The sequence below is a fragment of the Histoplasma capsulatum genome, assembly GCF_000150115.1.
Source record: "Histoplasma capsulatum G186AR genomic scaffold supercont2.14, whole genome shotgun sequence".
NCBI classification, from domain to species: domain Eukaryota; kingdom Fungi; phylum Ascomycota; class Eurotiomycetes; order Onygenales; family Ajellomycetaceae; genus Histoplasma; species Histoplasma capsulatum.
Genome location: NW_025544814.1, coordinates 542,368 through 559,172, shown reverse-complemented (window position 1 = coordinate 559,172; position 16,805 = coordinate 542,368). Strand labels below are relative to the sequence as shown.

The window sequence follows — 16,805 nt, the reverse complement described above, 5'->3', positions numbered from 1 at the left end:
CAAGTCACTAGGAGGTTTGTTTTGAGCAGAACAAACCCCAGAGCCGTGTCTCCAACGATGGCAACGACGGGACCCGGCTGTGCGGGTGCTGGAACCTGATCTCCGGCAAATGGCGGGGCAGGCCGATGCCGAATCGTCCCCGGCTGCTTTGGTTGCCGCTTGGGGAACTCTCCAGCAATGACGATAACGATAACGAGCGAACGTCATAGCTGACACTAAGTTGACTTGTCTGAGATGTCGATGCGACTGTCGTCCAAGTACAGAGCTAGCTAACGCGGCAACTTGTACAGATCTGTATACTAGGCGCTGTCGATTGTTTTCGCATACAGACTCTTGCGTAATAGGTGTGTGTCCCACTTTACTTACCTTGTTCTCACTGTATACACTGCATAAGCAAGCCTAAATATCACCGCCATCCTCCACACTCGTAAGCTACTTCTTGAGCACCGACTGCCTCAGTATCCATAAACCATCCCAGCTGGTCAAAAGACCGGAAGTCGCTCTTGCTGGTCGTTGATGACGAATCGATAGGCCAACACACAAAACCCCGCACAACTGGGGATGGAGCAAACATTGTGGCTTTGTTCATCATCAGCACACCCACAGGCCGTGACCGGAACGAGTTGGCGGATGCAGGGGTTATCAATGTAGCTTGTTCCATTGTGCATGTGAAAGGCTCAGGAAGAGCCGACGGATCATTCTTTAGCCTCGGAGCTAGCGAAATGGCTGAGGTTGGTTGCGCTCTTATGCAGAGAGTATGGAGTAGTGTCGTTGATGTATTCATCATGGTCGTGTGAGTGACTCCTCGTGCAATTCTCTGATAGGCCATAGATAACTTAGACTCAGTGCATGTCCTGCGTACTACAGCGCGGAGTGACAACCACAGAAGAAGATTCCAATAACAGCGAGCTGCAATGATGTGATGAGCTCGGTGATTCAACAACCTAACATGTTTAGGGCAATGTTTCTGTAAAATGTGGCTTTGTCAATTTCCCCAACCTTCCCCGCTTCCAAAGATGTTAACAAGGTGGTTTGCCCTTTGGTTTGCGGCTCCATGCGCCTGACTGACCCCGAGAGCCCGCACGCTTCATATCCCCCCAACAGACAAAGTCCGTGGTTCAAGTAGTTCTAGGACTGCGTGCATTGTTTGTGTGCTTTCTTCTGAGTATCTTTGCCTGCTGCAAGTCAGTTACTCTGTGCCGGCGTTCATGAGCCCCATCTGTCTTCATGCTCGATCCTCCCACTGCAAAACATGAGGAGCCGCAAGAGGGGACCATCGGCGAAACAGCTGCGACAAAGAAACCAAAACGCTTCCAATGTATGCGCTGTGAGACGCGATTTGCACGACTCGAACATCTCCAGCGCCATGAGAGAATCCGTGAGCACTAGCAACCGTTTCCGATATAAAATCAATCTGATTGATATATTGAAACTTGTGTTAACTTTGTGCGCATCATACGTTATATTTAGATACCCAAGAAAAGCCTTTCTGCTGTCAATTATGCGACCATCGGTTTACTCGAAGGTGGGTATAGGGTTTTCCCAGAATCGCTCATTTTTTGGCTGGAAATCATAATTGCGACAGGCCCGCTGACCGAATCAAACAGTGATCTATTGATCCGACATGAACGCCTTTCACACAATAAAGACGGGTCGAGAAAAAAGCCACGAACCCCTTCCAAGCCGCGTAAACCAACATCCAAGAAATCAGCTCCTTCAGCTGTCTCATCCGTTACGGCTTCTCCAATGACTCTACCACCATTTAAAATCGACGATGGGCAGAGAAAAATATTTCTGGGTGCCGACGTGCTCTCAGATGCCCCTGATACCAACAAGTACCCGTTGGCGACACTAACAATGGCCGCTGAACATGTAGCTTCGCAGATGCCCGATAGAATAGTCAGTACACATGCCCATATTGTCCCAGAGAATATGGGACACAGCAAAAGTGAGCCGGTTCGGAGACTACCAGAGTCTTTGGCGACGAAGGACAGCCATGCTGCAAAAACAGATCTGAGGCATTCTATAAACGAACTAGCTGCCTTCCTAGATGACGAGGCACGCTCTCCCTACCAGTCTGCGTCGATGGTGAGCGTGGAGCATCCGGTGCCTTTTTCTTGGTTAGAACCAACTTGTCATCCAGATGGCCTTGATGCAGATATTCGACCGCCGTCCACTATCCGCTACCCACGAAATTCGGACAAGGCGGGAGAAATTGACTCGTTATCCCGTTTGGGTCCATGCGTTCCATCTATCTTGCAGGAAGACCGGAAATATCAGACTGGACAAACGATTCCATCACGGAAACCTTTGTCCAAGGTTTCACTCGATGACAGGCAGGATATTTTGTCCAGGTTAGAAGACTTTTCTTCAGTAATACCGTCAGGGTTTCAGTTGCCTTCTCGTCTCGCACTGTCCCGATACATCGCTAGCTATATCAACGGGTTCCATGAGCATTTTCCGTTCCTGCACGTCTCCACAATGTCGATCAGCCATTGCCTTGTAGAGCTCATTCTCGCCATGGCTGCTGTGGGGGCGCAATACTGTTTTGAAAATGAAAGGGCGATTGAATTGTTGTATGCTAGCAAGAAAATTGCAATTACGCGCATAGGGCGTAGAGATGCGAAGCTTGCGGCAATGCAGCGCCAAGCAGAGACAGAGTTAGCTTCTTCTGCCGAAGGTATAGATAATTCTGCAGCTCTCCACACACATCCATGCCAGGACATGCCCAAACGGCCTGGTCTACAGCCAGAGCCGCCATCATCGTTGCTGGTGACTTCAGACAAGCAAGATCTGATCCAACCAACCCAGGCTCTTCTAATATTGATGGCCCTAGCAACGTGGGCGAAACACAAGGAATTACTCCGAGAAGCTCTTGCCCTGCAGAGCATGTTATTTACTCTCGTCCGTGATGATGGCCTCCGCAGCCAGCCTGTGCCTGATGATATCTCCTGGGATGATTGGATAGAGCTTGAAAGCATCAAACGGACGAAATTCATCGCCTACTGTTTTTTCAACCTCCATTGCATAGTGTATAATATTCCTTCACCCATCCTTAATTCTGAGCTCAATCTTTATCTGCCATGCAGTGCGGCTGAGTTCAAAGCTCCAAGTCGTCTCAAATGGATGGAAGCGAGGGTAAAAGCTGGCCCTCAAATGAGCTTCCAGACAGCTTTGAATCGCCTGTTCTCGCATGGCGGTAACGCGATCACGGAATGCAATTCATCCTTGGGTAACTATATTTTGATCCATGCCATACTCCAGCATATATTTTGTCTCCGTCATTTTTCTCGCGGTAGATTCGATGGTAACCGCGATGTCGCGCCGGAAGACATAGCGGCAACCGAGCAAGCACTATGGAACTGGCAAACTGGCAGCAAGCGTAGTCTTCAATCATCCCTTGATCCACAGCACTCAGACGGACCAGTAGCTTTCAACTCAACTGCGCTTTTACGTCTTGCTTATATTAGGTTGAACATTTATACGGGACCTGGAATAGCGCTTGACACTCGAGATCCAATACAGATAGCCAAGGCACTCCGTACAAGCCCGCGGGTCAAACGCACACCAAAACTTGTTTGCGCCGTCTTACATTCTGCTCGGGCATTAAGTATTCCGATTAAAATCGGTATTCGACTCGTAGCACAAACACAAACTTTTATCTGGTCGATTCAACACTTACTGTGTTCCTTGGAGTCTGCCATTTTACTGAGCAAATGGTTGGAAGCGCTCTCGCAGCCAGATCCAGATCCGCCAGTATCATATGATGAGCGGAGGATCGGCACCCTTGTGAAGATGATGCTGGACGAGACGGAGTTTGCTATTGCGTCGAACCTGACTCTTGGATCCCCTGCCATGATCAAGCAGATGAATGCGGGTGTGTTGCGTGTGTGGGCGAAAATCTTCAAAGGGCCGCAGACTTGGGCTATCATTGATACCATCGGGAACTCGCTGAATATATATGCAGATATGATCGAGGATAACTAATTCGGCACGTTTCCTGGGAGTTATAATAGTGACATATGACAGTGGGTGGTCAATTCAATTTGGAGAATGATCAGACCGCGGGCGTGGTGAGGTAGATCCCAACTCAATCTCATGCAAGTATAGTTCCGCCACTATTTTCTTCTATCGCAATTATCTGTTAGATCTGCCTCAGGCAGTATCTCCTCACAGAAACCCCAAAGATGTTCAGATATATGAGTTTAAACCAGATAGAGGTCAGGAACACCGCATCTATATGGAGGGTGTCTTTCTCCCTCCCGTAGTTTCATGTTGGTCACAGAAGAAACTTTGTTATAAATATAAACCGTAGTTTGGCACCCTATGTGGCTGCGTGAAGCTAGCCGCCGGACATGCCATTATATTAGAGAAATAGTGCTCCCGTCTCGTCTGCCAGGCAGTTGAAACAGCATAGGGGGGATTTATATCTCATTTCAGCTCCTAAACGAATGGCTGCCACGAGGTTCATTGTACTGTGGTTGCCTTGGACAGAGAAATTAGCCACTATTATTCATCGCCATGTTTGCTTGCCTTCCTCGCGGATTTTTATCCACGGGTAGGGGTCTTTCGAATAGCATGGTGTGGTGGATCGGCAAAACGCATCCCCGGCACCAGTATCGCTCCTTTCCGCTTAGTCTTTAGAGATGGTCCCGCGCTCTGATGGTCAGCCGTCAAACTTGCAAATCTTTGCTTCACCCTTGGTGGTCATGAGTCTCTAAACACGAACTGGCCAATATGCGGTTACTGTAGTTGAGGTATATCCTTATGCACGATCGATATATTCAAAGCCTGAAGCCTGTTCATCCTCGAGAGGACTTCTTCTAACCACACACACCAACTTGCATTCTTGTAGACACGAAAAGGACGTCCATAGCCAGATATTCACGTGGTGTCATACTCCTGAGAGAACAGCTGGGAAAGGATTCATCCGCCCACAGCCGCATTTCCGGCATATGCACCAACATGGGCAAAGTGCAAGAGTACCTCATACGCATTATATCCCTGCAAAAGGCGGGGATGGAGGTTATTTTGGGTTAAGGTTTTGTTTAAGGGTGTGTGTGGTCAATAATAATGCATGCACAGGCGCATGTGTCCGCGAGAAGGAAGGGGGTGGTTTGGTTCGTTGTTGGCTGATGACTTTCTTCGACATACGGAGTACAGGAGTGTCCTATTGGCAAGGAAGACGGGCCAAAAGTCCAGGATGCGAGCAACGGTTGCCGCATGACAGACGCCCAAAGGCTATATGTTGGTTGGCTGGGGCCTCATAGGATGAACTGCGAGGACCTAAATAAGATTTTTGGTTTTTTAAAAAGGACTGTATCCCGTGCGCTTCCACTTCCTTCGCCCAGCATATATAAATCCTTTTAATCGGAATCGGAGTGCAGACGCGAGAGATTCTCACGATGATGTTGGATTAGAGTTGCAGAGATTGATTGATAAGATAAACAGCCCCCAGCCAGGTTGGCTCAGGCACGTGATTCACCACCTCCAGACTCCAGCTTCACCATCGAGTTGTCAAGCATCTCCAGGATACAGATAGGTATATCCGCGCACCCGGTGGCTAACGTCCAACGATGCTTTAATAACCTCTGTCCTAACGGCCGCTTGACTGCTGTTTGGGTTTCTCTTCGGCTAACGATGCTTGAAAATCGTCTGAGGAGCCTGCTTAATCGGCATCGGCAGCAGTCGTACGAGCAATTGCGGAACGAAACTGATGCAGGCGACATTAGTGATGGAGTGTCACGTAGAGATAGCGGGAGGGTCCACCAGCTGGAGGACTACTCGGACTCTCCCTTCTCATGGCTTGAATACTCAATGTTCTTCTGGATGGGGGTAAACATGCTTTGGGCTTGGTATGTTAATAAATTTCCATTGCAAGGCAGGACACTAGCTGTGTACCTCAATCTACTCAATGTATCACGTTGCGGAGCTGCATTTAGTGGATGTATATGCATATAGGAAGACCCATAGCTAATGTATGAACGTTCAGGAACATGTTTTTAGCAGCAGCTCCATACTTCCAGCTCCGATTCGCATCCAACACCTGGATCATGACCAATTTCCAATCCTGTATCCTATCCGTCTCCTGCGTCACCAATCTATTGTCAGTTCTTATCCTAGCAAAATTGCAGAAAAATGCATCGTATTCTCATCGCGTAATCTTCTCCCTCATTCTTAACATCACAATCTGTACCTTGCTCGCCATCTCTGCCATTCTATTCCGGGATGTCTCCATCCCTATCTACTTCGCATTCCTACTCTTCATGGTGCTTGGTGCCAGTCTTGCAACCGGATTCAACCAGAATGGGATGTTCGCTTATGCCTCCGGATTTGGGAGGACCGAATATACACAAGCTCTTATGGCAGGGCAGGGTGTAGCCGGTGTTTTGCCCTGTATCGTCCAAATTGTTTCCGTACTCGCCGTACCCGAGCAGAGTGAAAGCGTAAGCGATCGTGTTGTCCAGTACAAATCGGCCAAGTCTGCATTTGCGTTCTTCCTCACCGCGACTCTAGTATCTGTCATCGCATTCTTCTCTTTCTTTTACCTTCTCCGCCGACGAAGGAAATCATTATCTCTCACCCTTAAGAACGCCACCACTCTCGGACCCGACGACGAGGAACTCGAATCCACCATCACCGCCCAACCCAAAATATCCCTACCGCTCTGGATCCTCTTCCAAAAACTCCGTTGGATGGCGCTAGCCGTCTTCCTCTGTTTTACCGTCACAATGGCCTACCCGGTCTTCACAAACCAGATCCAGAGCGTCAGAAACTCCAACTCCACCCCAGATGGAAGCCAGCATATTCCCCGACTATTCCAGCCAACCATTTTCATCCCCGTAGCCCTCCTATTCTGGAACTCTGGCGACCTGGTCGGCCGACTCATCATCCTGATCCCTCAAATAAGTCTAACACACCGGCCATTCCTGCTCTTCCTCCTCTCTATAGCACGCTTCATCTTCATTCCCCTCTACATGATCTGCAATGTAAACGGACGCGGCGCCTGGATAGACAGCGATATTTTCTACCTAGTTATCGTGCAGTTTCTTTTTGGCGTGTCCAACGGGTATATTGGTGGAGCGTGTATGACGGGTGCGGCTGAGTGGGTGGCTGTTGAGGAACGAGAGGCTGCGGGCGGGTTTATGGGCTTTATGCTTGTCGCTGGGTTGACCTCGGGGAGTTTCCTGAGCTTTTTGTTTGCTAGTTAGGTTCTATTTTAGCATGCTGGTCTGTTTTCGGTTTTCATCAATTATACAACTATGTACTGAGCTTGATGGCTCTACGTGGCTACTTTCCCATGCATTCCTTTCCCGTTAGAATGATTAAGATGGTCTATTGGATATATTTTTCTCTTTATCATACCCCTATTTATATTATGGTCGTCGCAGAATGAGGATCTATACTGCATCACAGATGAGCAAGACAAGGCGGTTTCTTTTCTTTTTTATTTCTGTCCGAATATGTTTATCGGTTTAGAAATGATACTCTATCCGGAATTTCTTGTCTATATGAGAATAAATAACACTCTTACATAAAAAGTGAAAAGTCATACATATTACGCTTTATAGGCGGGAAGAGGGAAGTATATCGTGATTGATGCTTGACAGGTAGACTGGCTGATGGGTGATCGGCTGAGTTGTACGACAAGAGGGGAGAGTGGGTTGGGAGGAGTGGGGATCAGGGGTATAGAAAACGGAGGGGATTTGGGTCGAATATACAAACGAGTGACGACAGTGGGGATGGTAGGAATGCAGTAAAATGTTCTGAGTGACATAATATACAGATAAAGTACATGTACACACAGAGTGAGGGGTGATGCATGCAAAAAAGTTGACGAGGAAGGAGAAGCGCAGATATGTACGCCATCCACATTGATTTTGGACGGCAGTTACAACTAATTATAATAATAAAAACAAGCAATCCAGCAATGGTTCAAAGGGGTATTGTACCATAAGTAGTAACTGAACCGAGAAATTAAAGACAATCGATTGTAGCCACCTAGAAAGAGGAAAGGCACAGATATTGGAGTCATGAATCGGCGGACTTTCGGAAAAGGAGATGACCGCACCCTGCAGGCGGGGCGGGGTGGGAAACAACAAGGAATGTTATCGACGGGTGAGACGAGCCCAGGAGGAGAAGAGGCAAACACCCAAAAACATATGAATTTGCTAGTCGTCGGTTCTATTTTGATCGTCGATGCTCCGCTTCTTCCACGCCAACCACAGCACCATCCCGTCCAGAAGAAGCTTCCTCATCTTTTTTCTCCACCTTTTGCTCATCAACTACCTCTCTCTCGGACTCCGTTTCCGCATCGTCATCCTCTGCATAATCCTCGTCCCCTTCCTGTAGCATTTGTTGCAATTCCTCCGTCTCAGACGGCGGGCCCCGTCCTGCAGAGCTATCGTAATGCGGCAACGGCCCAACACCACCCTCTCCACCGCTCATTTGCCATTCCATAAGTTTCGTGAAAGCGCCATCCGGCCGCGAGCTCAGTTCTTTGTAAGTGCCTTGCTCGGCAACGCGGCCGTCTGAGCTGAGCACGACAATGGTATCAGAGCGCTTGATGGTTGAGAGGCGATGAGCGATACTGATGGTTGTGAGATTTCCCTGAAGAAGTGCAGCGAGGGCACTGTTGACTAGGGTCTCAGATTCGGCATCCAAAGCGGATGTGGCTTCATCTAGGATAAGGATGTCAGGATTCTTGATGAGAGCGCGAGCGATGGCAATCCGTTGCTTTTGACCTCCAGAAAGTTGGGCCCCGCGTGCGCCGACATGGGTATCAAGACCGTCAGGCTAGATGAACGGCAAATGTTATTAGCACGCTTCGTAAGTGAGAAGAAAGGGAAGAAGAAAAGGGAGGCGTACAAAATCGCTTATAAATTGACAATTCGCTCTACGTGCTGCGGCGATGATTTCCGTCCTTGTCGCGTTAGGCTTTCCGTATGATATGTTCTCAGCTATAGTTCCGGAGAAAAGTACCGGCTCCTGTGAGACGACACCGATCTTCCTTCGCAACGATTTGGCATTCATTGTAGAAATATCCTTGCCATCTATCAGGATTTGACCCTTGGTAGGGTTATAGAATCGGAGCAATAAGGAAGCAATGGTTGATTTACCGCCTCCTGATGGGCCGACGATCGCAACATTGCTTCCCTGAGGAATTTCGAAGTCGAGCTCTCTAAATATTGTAACGGCAGGTCTGGTGGGATAGCTGAAATCCAGGTCCCTGAAGCGAATTGGTCCTCGTGCGGATAAGACCTTGTCTCCTTTGGTGGGAGAGACTGTAGGGTTGCGGTCCTGAAGTTCAAACAGCCGGCTGGCAGCACCGACACCTTTCATCAGTTCTGAATAGAAACTGGAGAGGCCGAACATGCTTGAGCCGGCGTAAGCAGTATACATGAGGAATGAAGTTAAGTCGCCAATCGAAATCGCACCAGACTGGACCATCCCGCCGCCAACATATAGTAAACTCAGGATGGTCATATTGCCCATCAAACCAGTCTGTACAAACACAAAGCCTGTCAGTCTCTATCAGGATGCTTAAGAAGAAGAGCGGGATGAAATAGTTACCGAGCTAAAGAACGTTGCGCTAACAAACGATTCTTTCTTTCCAAGATCAAAAATCTTCCTGACTTGCTTATTATATCGATTAACTTCCAAAATTTCCCCTGCAAAAGCCTGACTTGTCTTCACATTTCCCAGCCGCTCCTCCGCAATTTTTGTCAGGCCACCCAGATTTTTCTGAATCTTGCGACTGATATTTCTTATCGCTCTTCCGTAAAAGAATGCCCCAAGCGCTAATGGCGGTAACAGGACTAAAAGAACACTCGACAGTTTGAGACTAACGAATGCCATCAAGCCAAAGCCAGCAGCACCGCTAACAAAAGCTCGCAACCCGTCCGAAAGGTTCTGTGTAATACTCTTGCCAACGATTATCGTATCAGAGCTCAGCCGAGAAATCAAATCTCCGACTCGGTTCGCGTCGAAAAACTCGGCGTCCTGGATGAAAGTCCGCCGGAAGAGTTTTGATCTTAGCCTCGCAACGATTCGTTCACCCACAATCCGTAGAATGATGATCCGGCCGTAGTTTGCTGCTGCTCCCAGGGCAAGAACACCGCCCAGGACACCGTAGAAGACGGGAAGCGTGAGACCGAACAATTCATTGCCGCCCTCCGGGCTGCCGTGCGTCGCGATGTCCAGGATCTTGCCGATGGAGAATGGAATGGACATGGTGATAGATGACGAGATGAGCAGGCAGAGGAATGCAATGGACAGGACTTTGGCCTCTGGACGAGCAATCTTCAGCAAACGCCACACCTCTCCAAAACCGGCCTTTTTCCCGCCTGAATCCTTCGCCAGCCTTGCGCTGAGGTCTATTTTTGCTGCCTGGGACGCCTTTTCCGTGCGCTCGAAACCCCTGTGTATTTCTTCCAAGGCCGCTTTTTCCCTTTCCTCCAGCTCCATTCTTGCATTCTCGGGGTTGTTCGAGGGTCCGCGATTGGATACATTACGTCGCACTATTGTCGCGGAAAGGAATCGGACCTTCCGGAGGCAGCCTGGCCTTGCAATGGAAGAGAGGGGCCCATGATTACTAGTTGTGAAAGGCTTTAGAATATTGGGCTGCTGGGCGATTCTGGATTGTAAGGATGCGTTGGGGATGCTCGAATAGTGCTGTCTCAGGGAATTGTTTGCACCATGCGACACCTTCTGGGCATAGGCGGAGACATTGGCTAAAGGAATCAATCCGGGTTGAGCAATGCGCCGAAATGACACTCGTGGAATAGCCGCCGCAAGCAGCCCTGAGCTGCGCATTTCGGCAAGCTGGCTGTCAATGCTCCGCTCGTTCGTACGTTCGCTGACGCACTCCACCCACCAACGACTCGGAACCTATCGAGAGATGGAAGCAGAAGGCAGTCCCATATTAAACAAAAGGAGGGCCCCGAGCGTGTGGCATAAGATATTGATGCGGGATGGCTGCTGTTCTGTTGTCGCCGCCAACAGAAAAAGCTTGTTGCTGGTTGAGTTGCGGCTGTCGGAGAACAGAGTGGAATCACGGGGAAGAATTGCCTCAAGCGGGATCAACAACGTATAAATACAAACCACTCCACCTGCATGTATCCTAGTAGCTACTGAAAACAATGCGAACATTACTTCCTCCCCACAATGGCAATGCCCGAAGCAACATTTATAGGAAGGCTAAGGACATGATTATGGAGCTGAGAGTTTGATATTTACCCTCCTTGCTTTGTCTGTTGTTCACCCCGCGTATTGAAAACAAGCCCTTTGTACCCCTCTATAGTCTCTTAAATATCCTCTCTGTAACCCACCCCACCTTGCGCCCTCCGGGCTTCTGCTCTTCAACATGGTTCTCGACTATAGCAAATGGGATGCCCTGGAGCTCTCAGATGATTCGGATATCGAAGTGCATCCCAATGTCGACAAACGATCCTTCATCCGCGCAAAACAGCACCAGATCCACCAGCAGCGCATTCAGCGCCATCAGGAAATCGAAAACCTGAAATACTCTCGCATCATAAATGACGGACTGTTGAAGCGCATTGACGCTCTCATAGCCTCACTCAAGAGCCATGAAGACAGTTCCAGAAACCCGGATGAGCTTATTTTCCAGGCCCTGATCGAGTCCGCTGGCGACCCTAACGAAGACAGCCCTCCGCCACCTCCCGAAGGCGTATTTACGCACGAAAAGGAACAGCCTAAATACTCGCAAATGATGGGGTCACTAGTAGACCAGGTGAAGAAAGAGCTGGATGAGTCCAAACCGGAAAATCGGTTTCAAGAATACATCAAGGGTGTGGAGCAGCATAAGACCAAAGTTTTGGGCTTGCAGCAGCAGTTATTGGAGAAACTAGCTTCTCTGGAGAAAGAGGAGGCCAAAAAAATTACCAGCGAGAGCATACACACCGGCTTTGACAGAACCTTAGTTAACCGGCCGAAACCCGAGCAGAAGAAAACGGAGACTACTACTTCGGTGGAACTTCTGAATCCGGGTGCGGCCAAGAGCGTCAATGAGGCGGACGTAGGCTCCTCTGGGGCCGAAGTCGACATCGAAGACGAGGAAGAGGAAGATAAAATCAAGGTAACACCGCTGGCTAAACAATTTGCCAAATTCAAAATCGGTGACTACAAAAGCTGCCTGCAATTTATCGGCGATCACCCAGAGATCGTAACTGAGCGCAAGACGGATGAGCTACTTATCGAGGGATTCGACGCCCAGCTATCCGGGAACGAAGAATACGCCCGCCAATGTGTTCATCAAGGCTTACTGCTTCAATACTGCCGATCTCTTGGCCGTGACGGCGTGAGCCTCTTCTTCAAGCGGTACGTCGAACACTCCCATGCAACCGACACTTTCCCATTGTTTAATTGATGTAAAATATATACTAACCAAACCACACTTTCCACGCCAAACAGCATAACTTCAAGGGACCACAAAGCCTCCATACTCTTCCACAACGACGTTACCGAAACGTACGGCAAGATGAAAACGCGCGCCGCGGAGCTCGCCAAGGACTCTGCCGGTAATCCTGTAGAGGTTGAGCAAATCCAACTCCACGCCGTCGATCCGAATACGAAACTCAACATCAAAATTCCCTCGCCGGAAGACACTAATCCAGACTCCGTTGCGGCGATGGAGACCTTCAAGAGCTTCCCGCCGAACCTGCAGCGGGCGCTCAAATCCGAGAGCCTGGATGAGGTTAATAAGGTGCTTGGGAAAATGAGTGTGGAGGAGGCGGAGGGGGTAGTGGACAAGCTGGGGTCCAGTGGGATTTTGACGATGGAAGAAGGGATTGTGGATGCGACGACGGAGGAGGGGAAGAAGTGGTTGAGTGAAATGGAGGGCCAGAAGGGCAGAAGTGAAGAAATGGTGGAAAAGGATTGGGAGGGGAAGGAGGGCGTTGTCGGCGAACCTGAGTAAATGGGAACGGCTGTTTCTGTGCACGTCGATGGGCTGTTGGTTGCTTAGTTCTGGGCTTCCTTTTCCCTGCCCTCTTATTTCTGCTTCCTTTTTATTTTGTTTTTTTCGTATGTGCTGATGAGTGATGGTAGCAGGGAGGATAATCATTGCAATTTACTACGAAAATACTTCTTTACATTTATAAGAGGAAGGAGAAAAAGGGGGTATGAGTGTTGACACATGCAAATAGTTACTAACGGATAGTGAGGAAGAAAGACGACCTATTTTACAAATTGTTACAGCTTTTTTTCCTGTAAAATCACCCCTTCCCAGGGCCCCCTCAATTTCCCCCTATCCATACCGAGGGGGATAAAAAATAAAAAATGGCAAGGTGATACGTATTATTCTAACAAAACATAAAAAACAGGGACACATAAATATATTTATAAAGCTTTCTTTGTAGAGTAAATGGACGAATGAATTGAGGGAGTAGGTACAAAATACAAAGGTAGACGGAATTTGATATATTTTGCATATATTTCCATCACCAGAACCTGATGAAGGCATGGTTAAGGCGGAAAACCAGAACGGAGAGAAACACGCAGCGTAATTTTCTTGCTAATGGGTTGTTCTAATGGACATGAAATGCAAATGATGAGAAAAATCGAATAGAATAGAAGAGAAAGTGCTTTATGTTTCGCTCTGCTTCCTTTTTTCCCTTCTTCCTTTTTGTGCTTCCAGCGATGTTTCCCCCTCTATATTTATGCAGAGTACACTGTGGCAGTGTGGGAATGCATGATAAAGTCATATTATACAATAGATCTAAAATGTGTAGTAGGTATGCGAGATGAATGAAAAGGAGGCGCAGGGGACAAGAAGCAAACACTAATATAAAACGATAGGTCAGTTCCTTGTTTGACAATCATCTAAATAAATGTATGGCGGCGCTCTTTGCCTTGCCGCCCGTGATTGCTGGCGTCCATACCAAAAGGTTAATGCTGGAAGGGTAATGTGAAGATTGCACATGCACTGTACAATTGATGCTGCCGGGCAGCGTTTTACCCTTGCAGACCAAAACATTGAAGGGGGCGAAAAAAAAAAAATTTCAGCAGTGTCGTTCTCGTTATTTCAGCACCAGGAGGAGAACATTCATGTAAAACATGGCATGCCAGTCTGTTGACCTCGTATGGAACCGCTCATCGGTAGAGCACGCAGCCTCTGTCCAGCATACACTGCGCGTTAGATGGGAGGTCTATCCCATTTGGTTTGTGAGATGGTGACAAAAAATTGTGCCTCCGCTTCTAGGCTGGAGTCATGCGAGCTTCGCAGGAGAATAAAAGGTGAGAATTGCATCGTCGTCCGTTCGGTTATTTGAGAAGCAACTGCGACGGAAATTCCCTTTCCCCTGCATTTTCCACCTGTAGGATGGTTGGACAGAACTCGACTGATTATGATGGATTTCGGCCGCGGGCGAAACAGACACGATAATTCAAATATATATATAGATATATATAAATAGAAAGAGAAAATAAAAAATTATAAAAATATTAAATAAAAATATACAAATAAAAATCCAATCCTTTATTTATTCGCCATATACTTCATGAAGTCTTCAATCTTCCCGCACAATTTCGGTTTGTCATTCCAGGGCACGAACTTGCTTTCAAGCCCACACGCGGTCTTCTGCAATCCGCCCCAGAGCCTGCGCTCGATGTCGAAACCGACTTTCTCAATCATTTCATGCTTAGGGCCCCACATTCGCTGCGGGTCGCCTTCGGAGTTCCACGCGAGTCCCTTTTCCCCGAACACGCTGATTGGGTCCAGCTTGGGCAGGTTGGCATGGCATGTCATAAAGGATTCTGGAGGGGCGTTGGGCTTCCCGCCCCAGCCGTAGACTTCGCCCTCTGGGAGGCGCGAGTCCCAGATGGGATTTGTTTGTAGGATCACGCCGCCCTCCCACCCGCCGTCCGGTTTGCGATAGCCGAAGACGGCCGGTCCCGTGGAAACGGCGTAAAATGGAAGATGCAGAATCATGGCGGGGGCAACGAGTGTTTCCTTATCTCCTTCGCCAGGGTGGCCTTGGGATAGTAATGGGTAGTAATGCGACGGGCCGTAGAAGTTGTAATAGGCCGATAGCAAAAGCATTTGCGCGTGGGATTTCTTGGAGACCAGCAGCTGGCCTGATTCAGTGGATGCATGGCGGAATCCTGTCGGGACTTGTTGGGACGAAACGTAGAAAAAAGACGGGTGGTAAGTCACCTGCCAAAAGTCGGGCCAGGTAACCAGGCCGGTTGAAAGGAATGGCTCTGAATCGAATAACTCTCCAGGGTTGTGTATGGGGAATGAATCGGCGTCGAGGAATAGCACCTGCTCGAAGGATGAAAAGAGAAGGGAAAAGATTTTGAACTGATATTTCTTCAGGCCCTCGTCTAGCGGTGAGAAGTCCAGAATATCTGCCAAGATCACACATTTCGCATTCAGCGAGGGCAGCACCACGCCACAGACGTATTCATCATATTCACTTTTGTCCGCCACGAAGATTTCGACGGGAAGAGTTGAGCCTGTTTCCCGGAGCATATGCAAGGAGGTGACCAGGACCGGGAGGTACCGGCCACCCGCGGTTGAGACAATGCCTCTGGTGCCGGGGGTGTAGCGTAGTTTTGGGGCAGTCGGGCTCGATAACAAGGTGGTAAATCGGGAGTGTGCGGTTTTTAATATCTCTTTATCTTCAGGCTCTACGATGATATGTTCCGGTAGGGTGACATGATCGGCCTCGTCGGGCTTGAAGCCGATCGCGGCCGGGTGGTCTTCTATTCGCTTCGGCGACTTACAACGTGGTTCAGCCGCTTTGAGGATCTCATGGAAGGCTATCCAAAACTTGCCATGGTCTGTAGTCGTCGGGGCACCTGATATCGGGAGATAACGAGGGTCTGCTGGCTGTGTGGACGAAGAGGACGGGGAGGATATTCGACTGAGGGTGAAGTACAAGAAGAGAGCGATGAGGACGAGCGGGAAGCCGCGTCGATAGCGGAGGCCTTGAACCATCGTGACTTGAGTCGGAGAGGAAACGAGGAGCTCCTCCGCCCGTCAAAGAGAGACAGACACTCACGGGAAAGAACAGGGAAAGAGAAAAAAGGGGGCGGCGTGTGGGGAAAACCAAGATCTCAAAGCGGGCGACGGAGCGGCCGGGGCCAGCGGCTGGGCAGCCGAAACAACCATCGGCGGGGAGGATTGTCGCAGAAGTCAGGGACTCTGGGGCATTTGGACCCTCGACATAGCAGTTGATGTCGCAGACAGACAGGATAGGAGGTTCGGCGGAGGTTGAGGTTGGCTGAGTCAGAAGCCCTAATTCATTTTGCCTGAAAGGGGAAGACTTTGTGGAATGATATATAGAATGCTAGCGATGGACAGAAGAACCACCTCGAATTACGGATGATTATGATGGTGATTATGATCCTAGGCGCATCCCAAGAACATGACAGATCACCAGAAGCGACTTCGAGCCTTTTGCCACTGTGGGGTTGTGTGGCCGAGAGCTTCCATCGTATTTCGACTCGTATCCTTCTTCCGCGCTGTGCTCTGTTTTTTTTTTATTTCTTCCTCAACTTCTGAGTTCTAACTTTCTTCCACCCTCAATCTCGGAACCGTGCGCCCTTGGTCCGGCCAAGCAACAACTGGTTGACTACTAGGTGTTTGCACTAGGAAACTTTCTATGCGTTGATACTGTAAGTCATCTCTGCGGTGCATCCTGTAGCTTAACTGAAGTCTTTAACTATCGCTAGATCATCTCACCCCCGATTGTACGCTTAAATGGAGTCGATTAGGGCGCAGGCTCTGGAGTTGTATGAGTCCTCGACGTACCACAGCGGCGTTCAGGTTGAGTCTT

General features: G+C 48.9%; 6 protein-coding genes across 6 annotated transcripts; 3 read left to right on the top strand and 3 right to left on the bottom strand.

The window, feature by feature from the left end:
• Positions 1-406: 406 nt before the first annotated feature.
• HCBG_07841 (uncharacterized protein) lies at positions 407-829 on the bottom strand (the record flags this gene model as incomplete). The annotated part of the gene is made up of 1 exon (XM_045434890.1): positions 407-829. The coding sequence occupies one exon, from the start codon at positions 827-829 to the stop codon at positions 407-409; it is 423 nt and encodes a 140-aa protein (XP_045284196.1).
• Positions 830-1,252: 423 nt separating this feature from the next.
• On the top strand, positions 1,253-3,987 carry HCBG_07840 (uncharacterized protein; the record flags this gene model as incomplete). Its single annotated transcript, XM_045434889.1, has 2 exons — positions 1,253-1,378; positions 1,471-3,987. 2 exons carry the CDS (start codon positions 1,253-1,255, stop codon positions 3,985-3,987), a joined length of 2,643 nt encoding a protein of 880 aa, XP_045284195.1.
• Positions 3,988-4,451: 464 nt separating this feature from the next.
• HCBG_07839 (nucleoside transporter) lies at positions 4,452-7,358 on the top strand (the record flags this gene model as incomplete). Its single annotated transcript, XM_045434888.1, has 5 exons — positions 4,452-4,465; positions 4,856-5,120; positions 5,452-5,855; positions 6,007-6,106; positions 6,135-7,358. The coding sequence occupies 5 exons, from the start codon at positions 4,452-4,454 to the stop codon at positions 7,209-7,211; spliced, it is 1,860 nt and encodes a 619-aa protein (XP_045284194.1).
• An 826-nt stretch (positions 7,359-8,184) lies between these two features.
• HCBG_07838 (ATP-dependent permease MDL1) lies at positions 8,185-10,815 on the bottom strand (the record flags this gene model as incomplete). The annotated part of the gene is made up of 3 exons (XM_045434887.1): positions 8,185-8,796; positions 8,869-9,504; positions 9,574-10,815. The coding sequence occupies 3 exons, from the start codon at positions 10,813-10,815 to the stop codon at positions 8,185-8,187; spliced, it is 2,490 nt and encodes an 829-aa protein (XP_045284193.1).
• A 321-nt stretch (positions 10,816-11,136) lies between these two features.
• Positions 11,137-13,506, top strand: HCBG_07837 (uncharacterized protein; the record flags this gene model as incomplete). The annotated part of the gene is made up of 2 exons (XM_045434886.1): positions 11,137-12,342; positions 12,436-13,506. The coding sequence occupies 2 exons, from the start codon at positions 11,366-11,368 to the stop codon at positions 12,938-12,940; spliced, it is 1,482 nt and encodes a 493-aa protein (XP_045284192.1).
• An 893-nt stretch (positions 13,507-14,399) lies between these two features.
• Positions 14,400-16,297, bottom strand: HCBG_07836 (uncharacterized protein; the record flags this gene model as incomplete). Its single annotated transcript, XM_045434885.1, has 1 exon — positions 14,400-16,297. One exon carries the CDS (start codon positions 15,962-15,964, stop codon positions 14,501-14,503), a length of 1,464 nt encoding a protein of 487 aa, XP_045284191.1.
• Between the last annotated feature and the right edge of the window lie 508 nt (positions 16,298-16,805).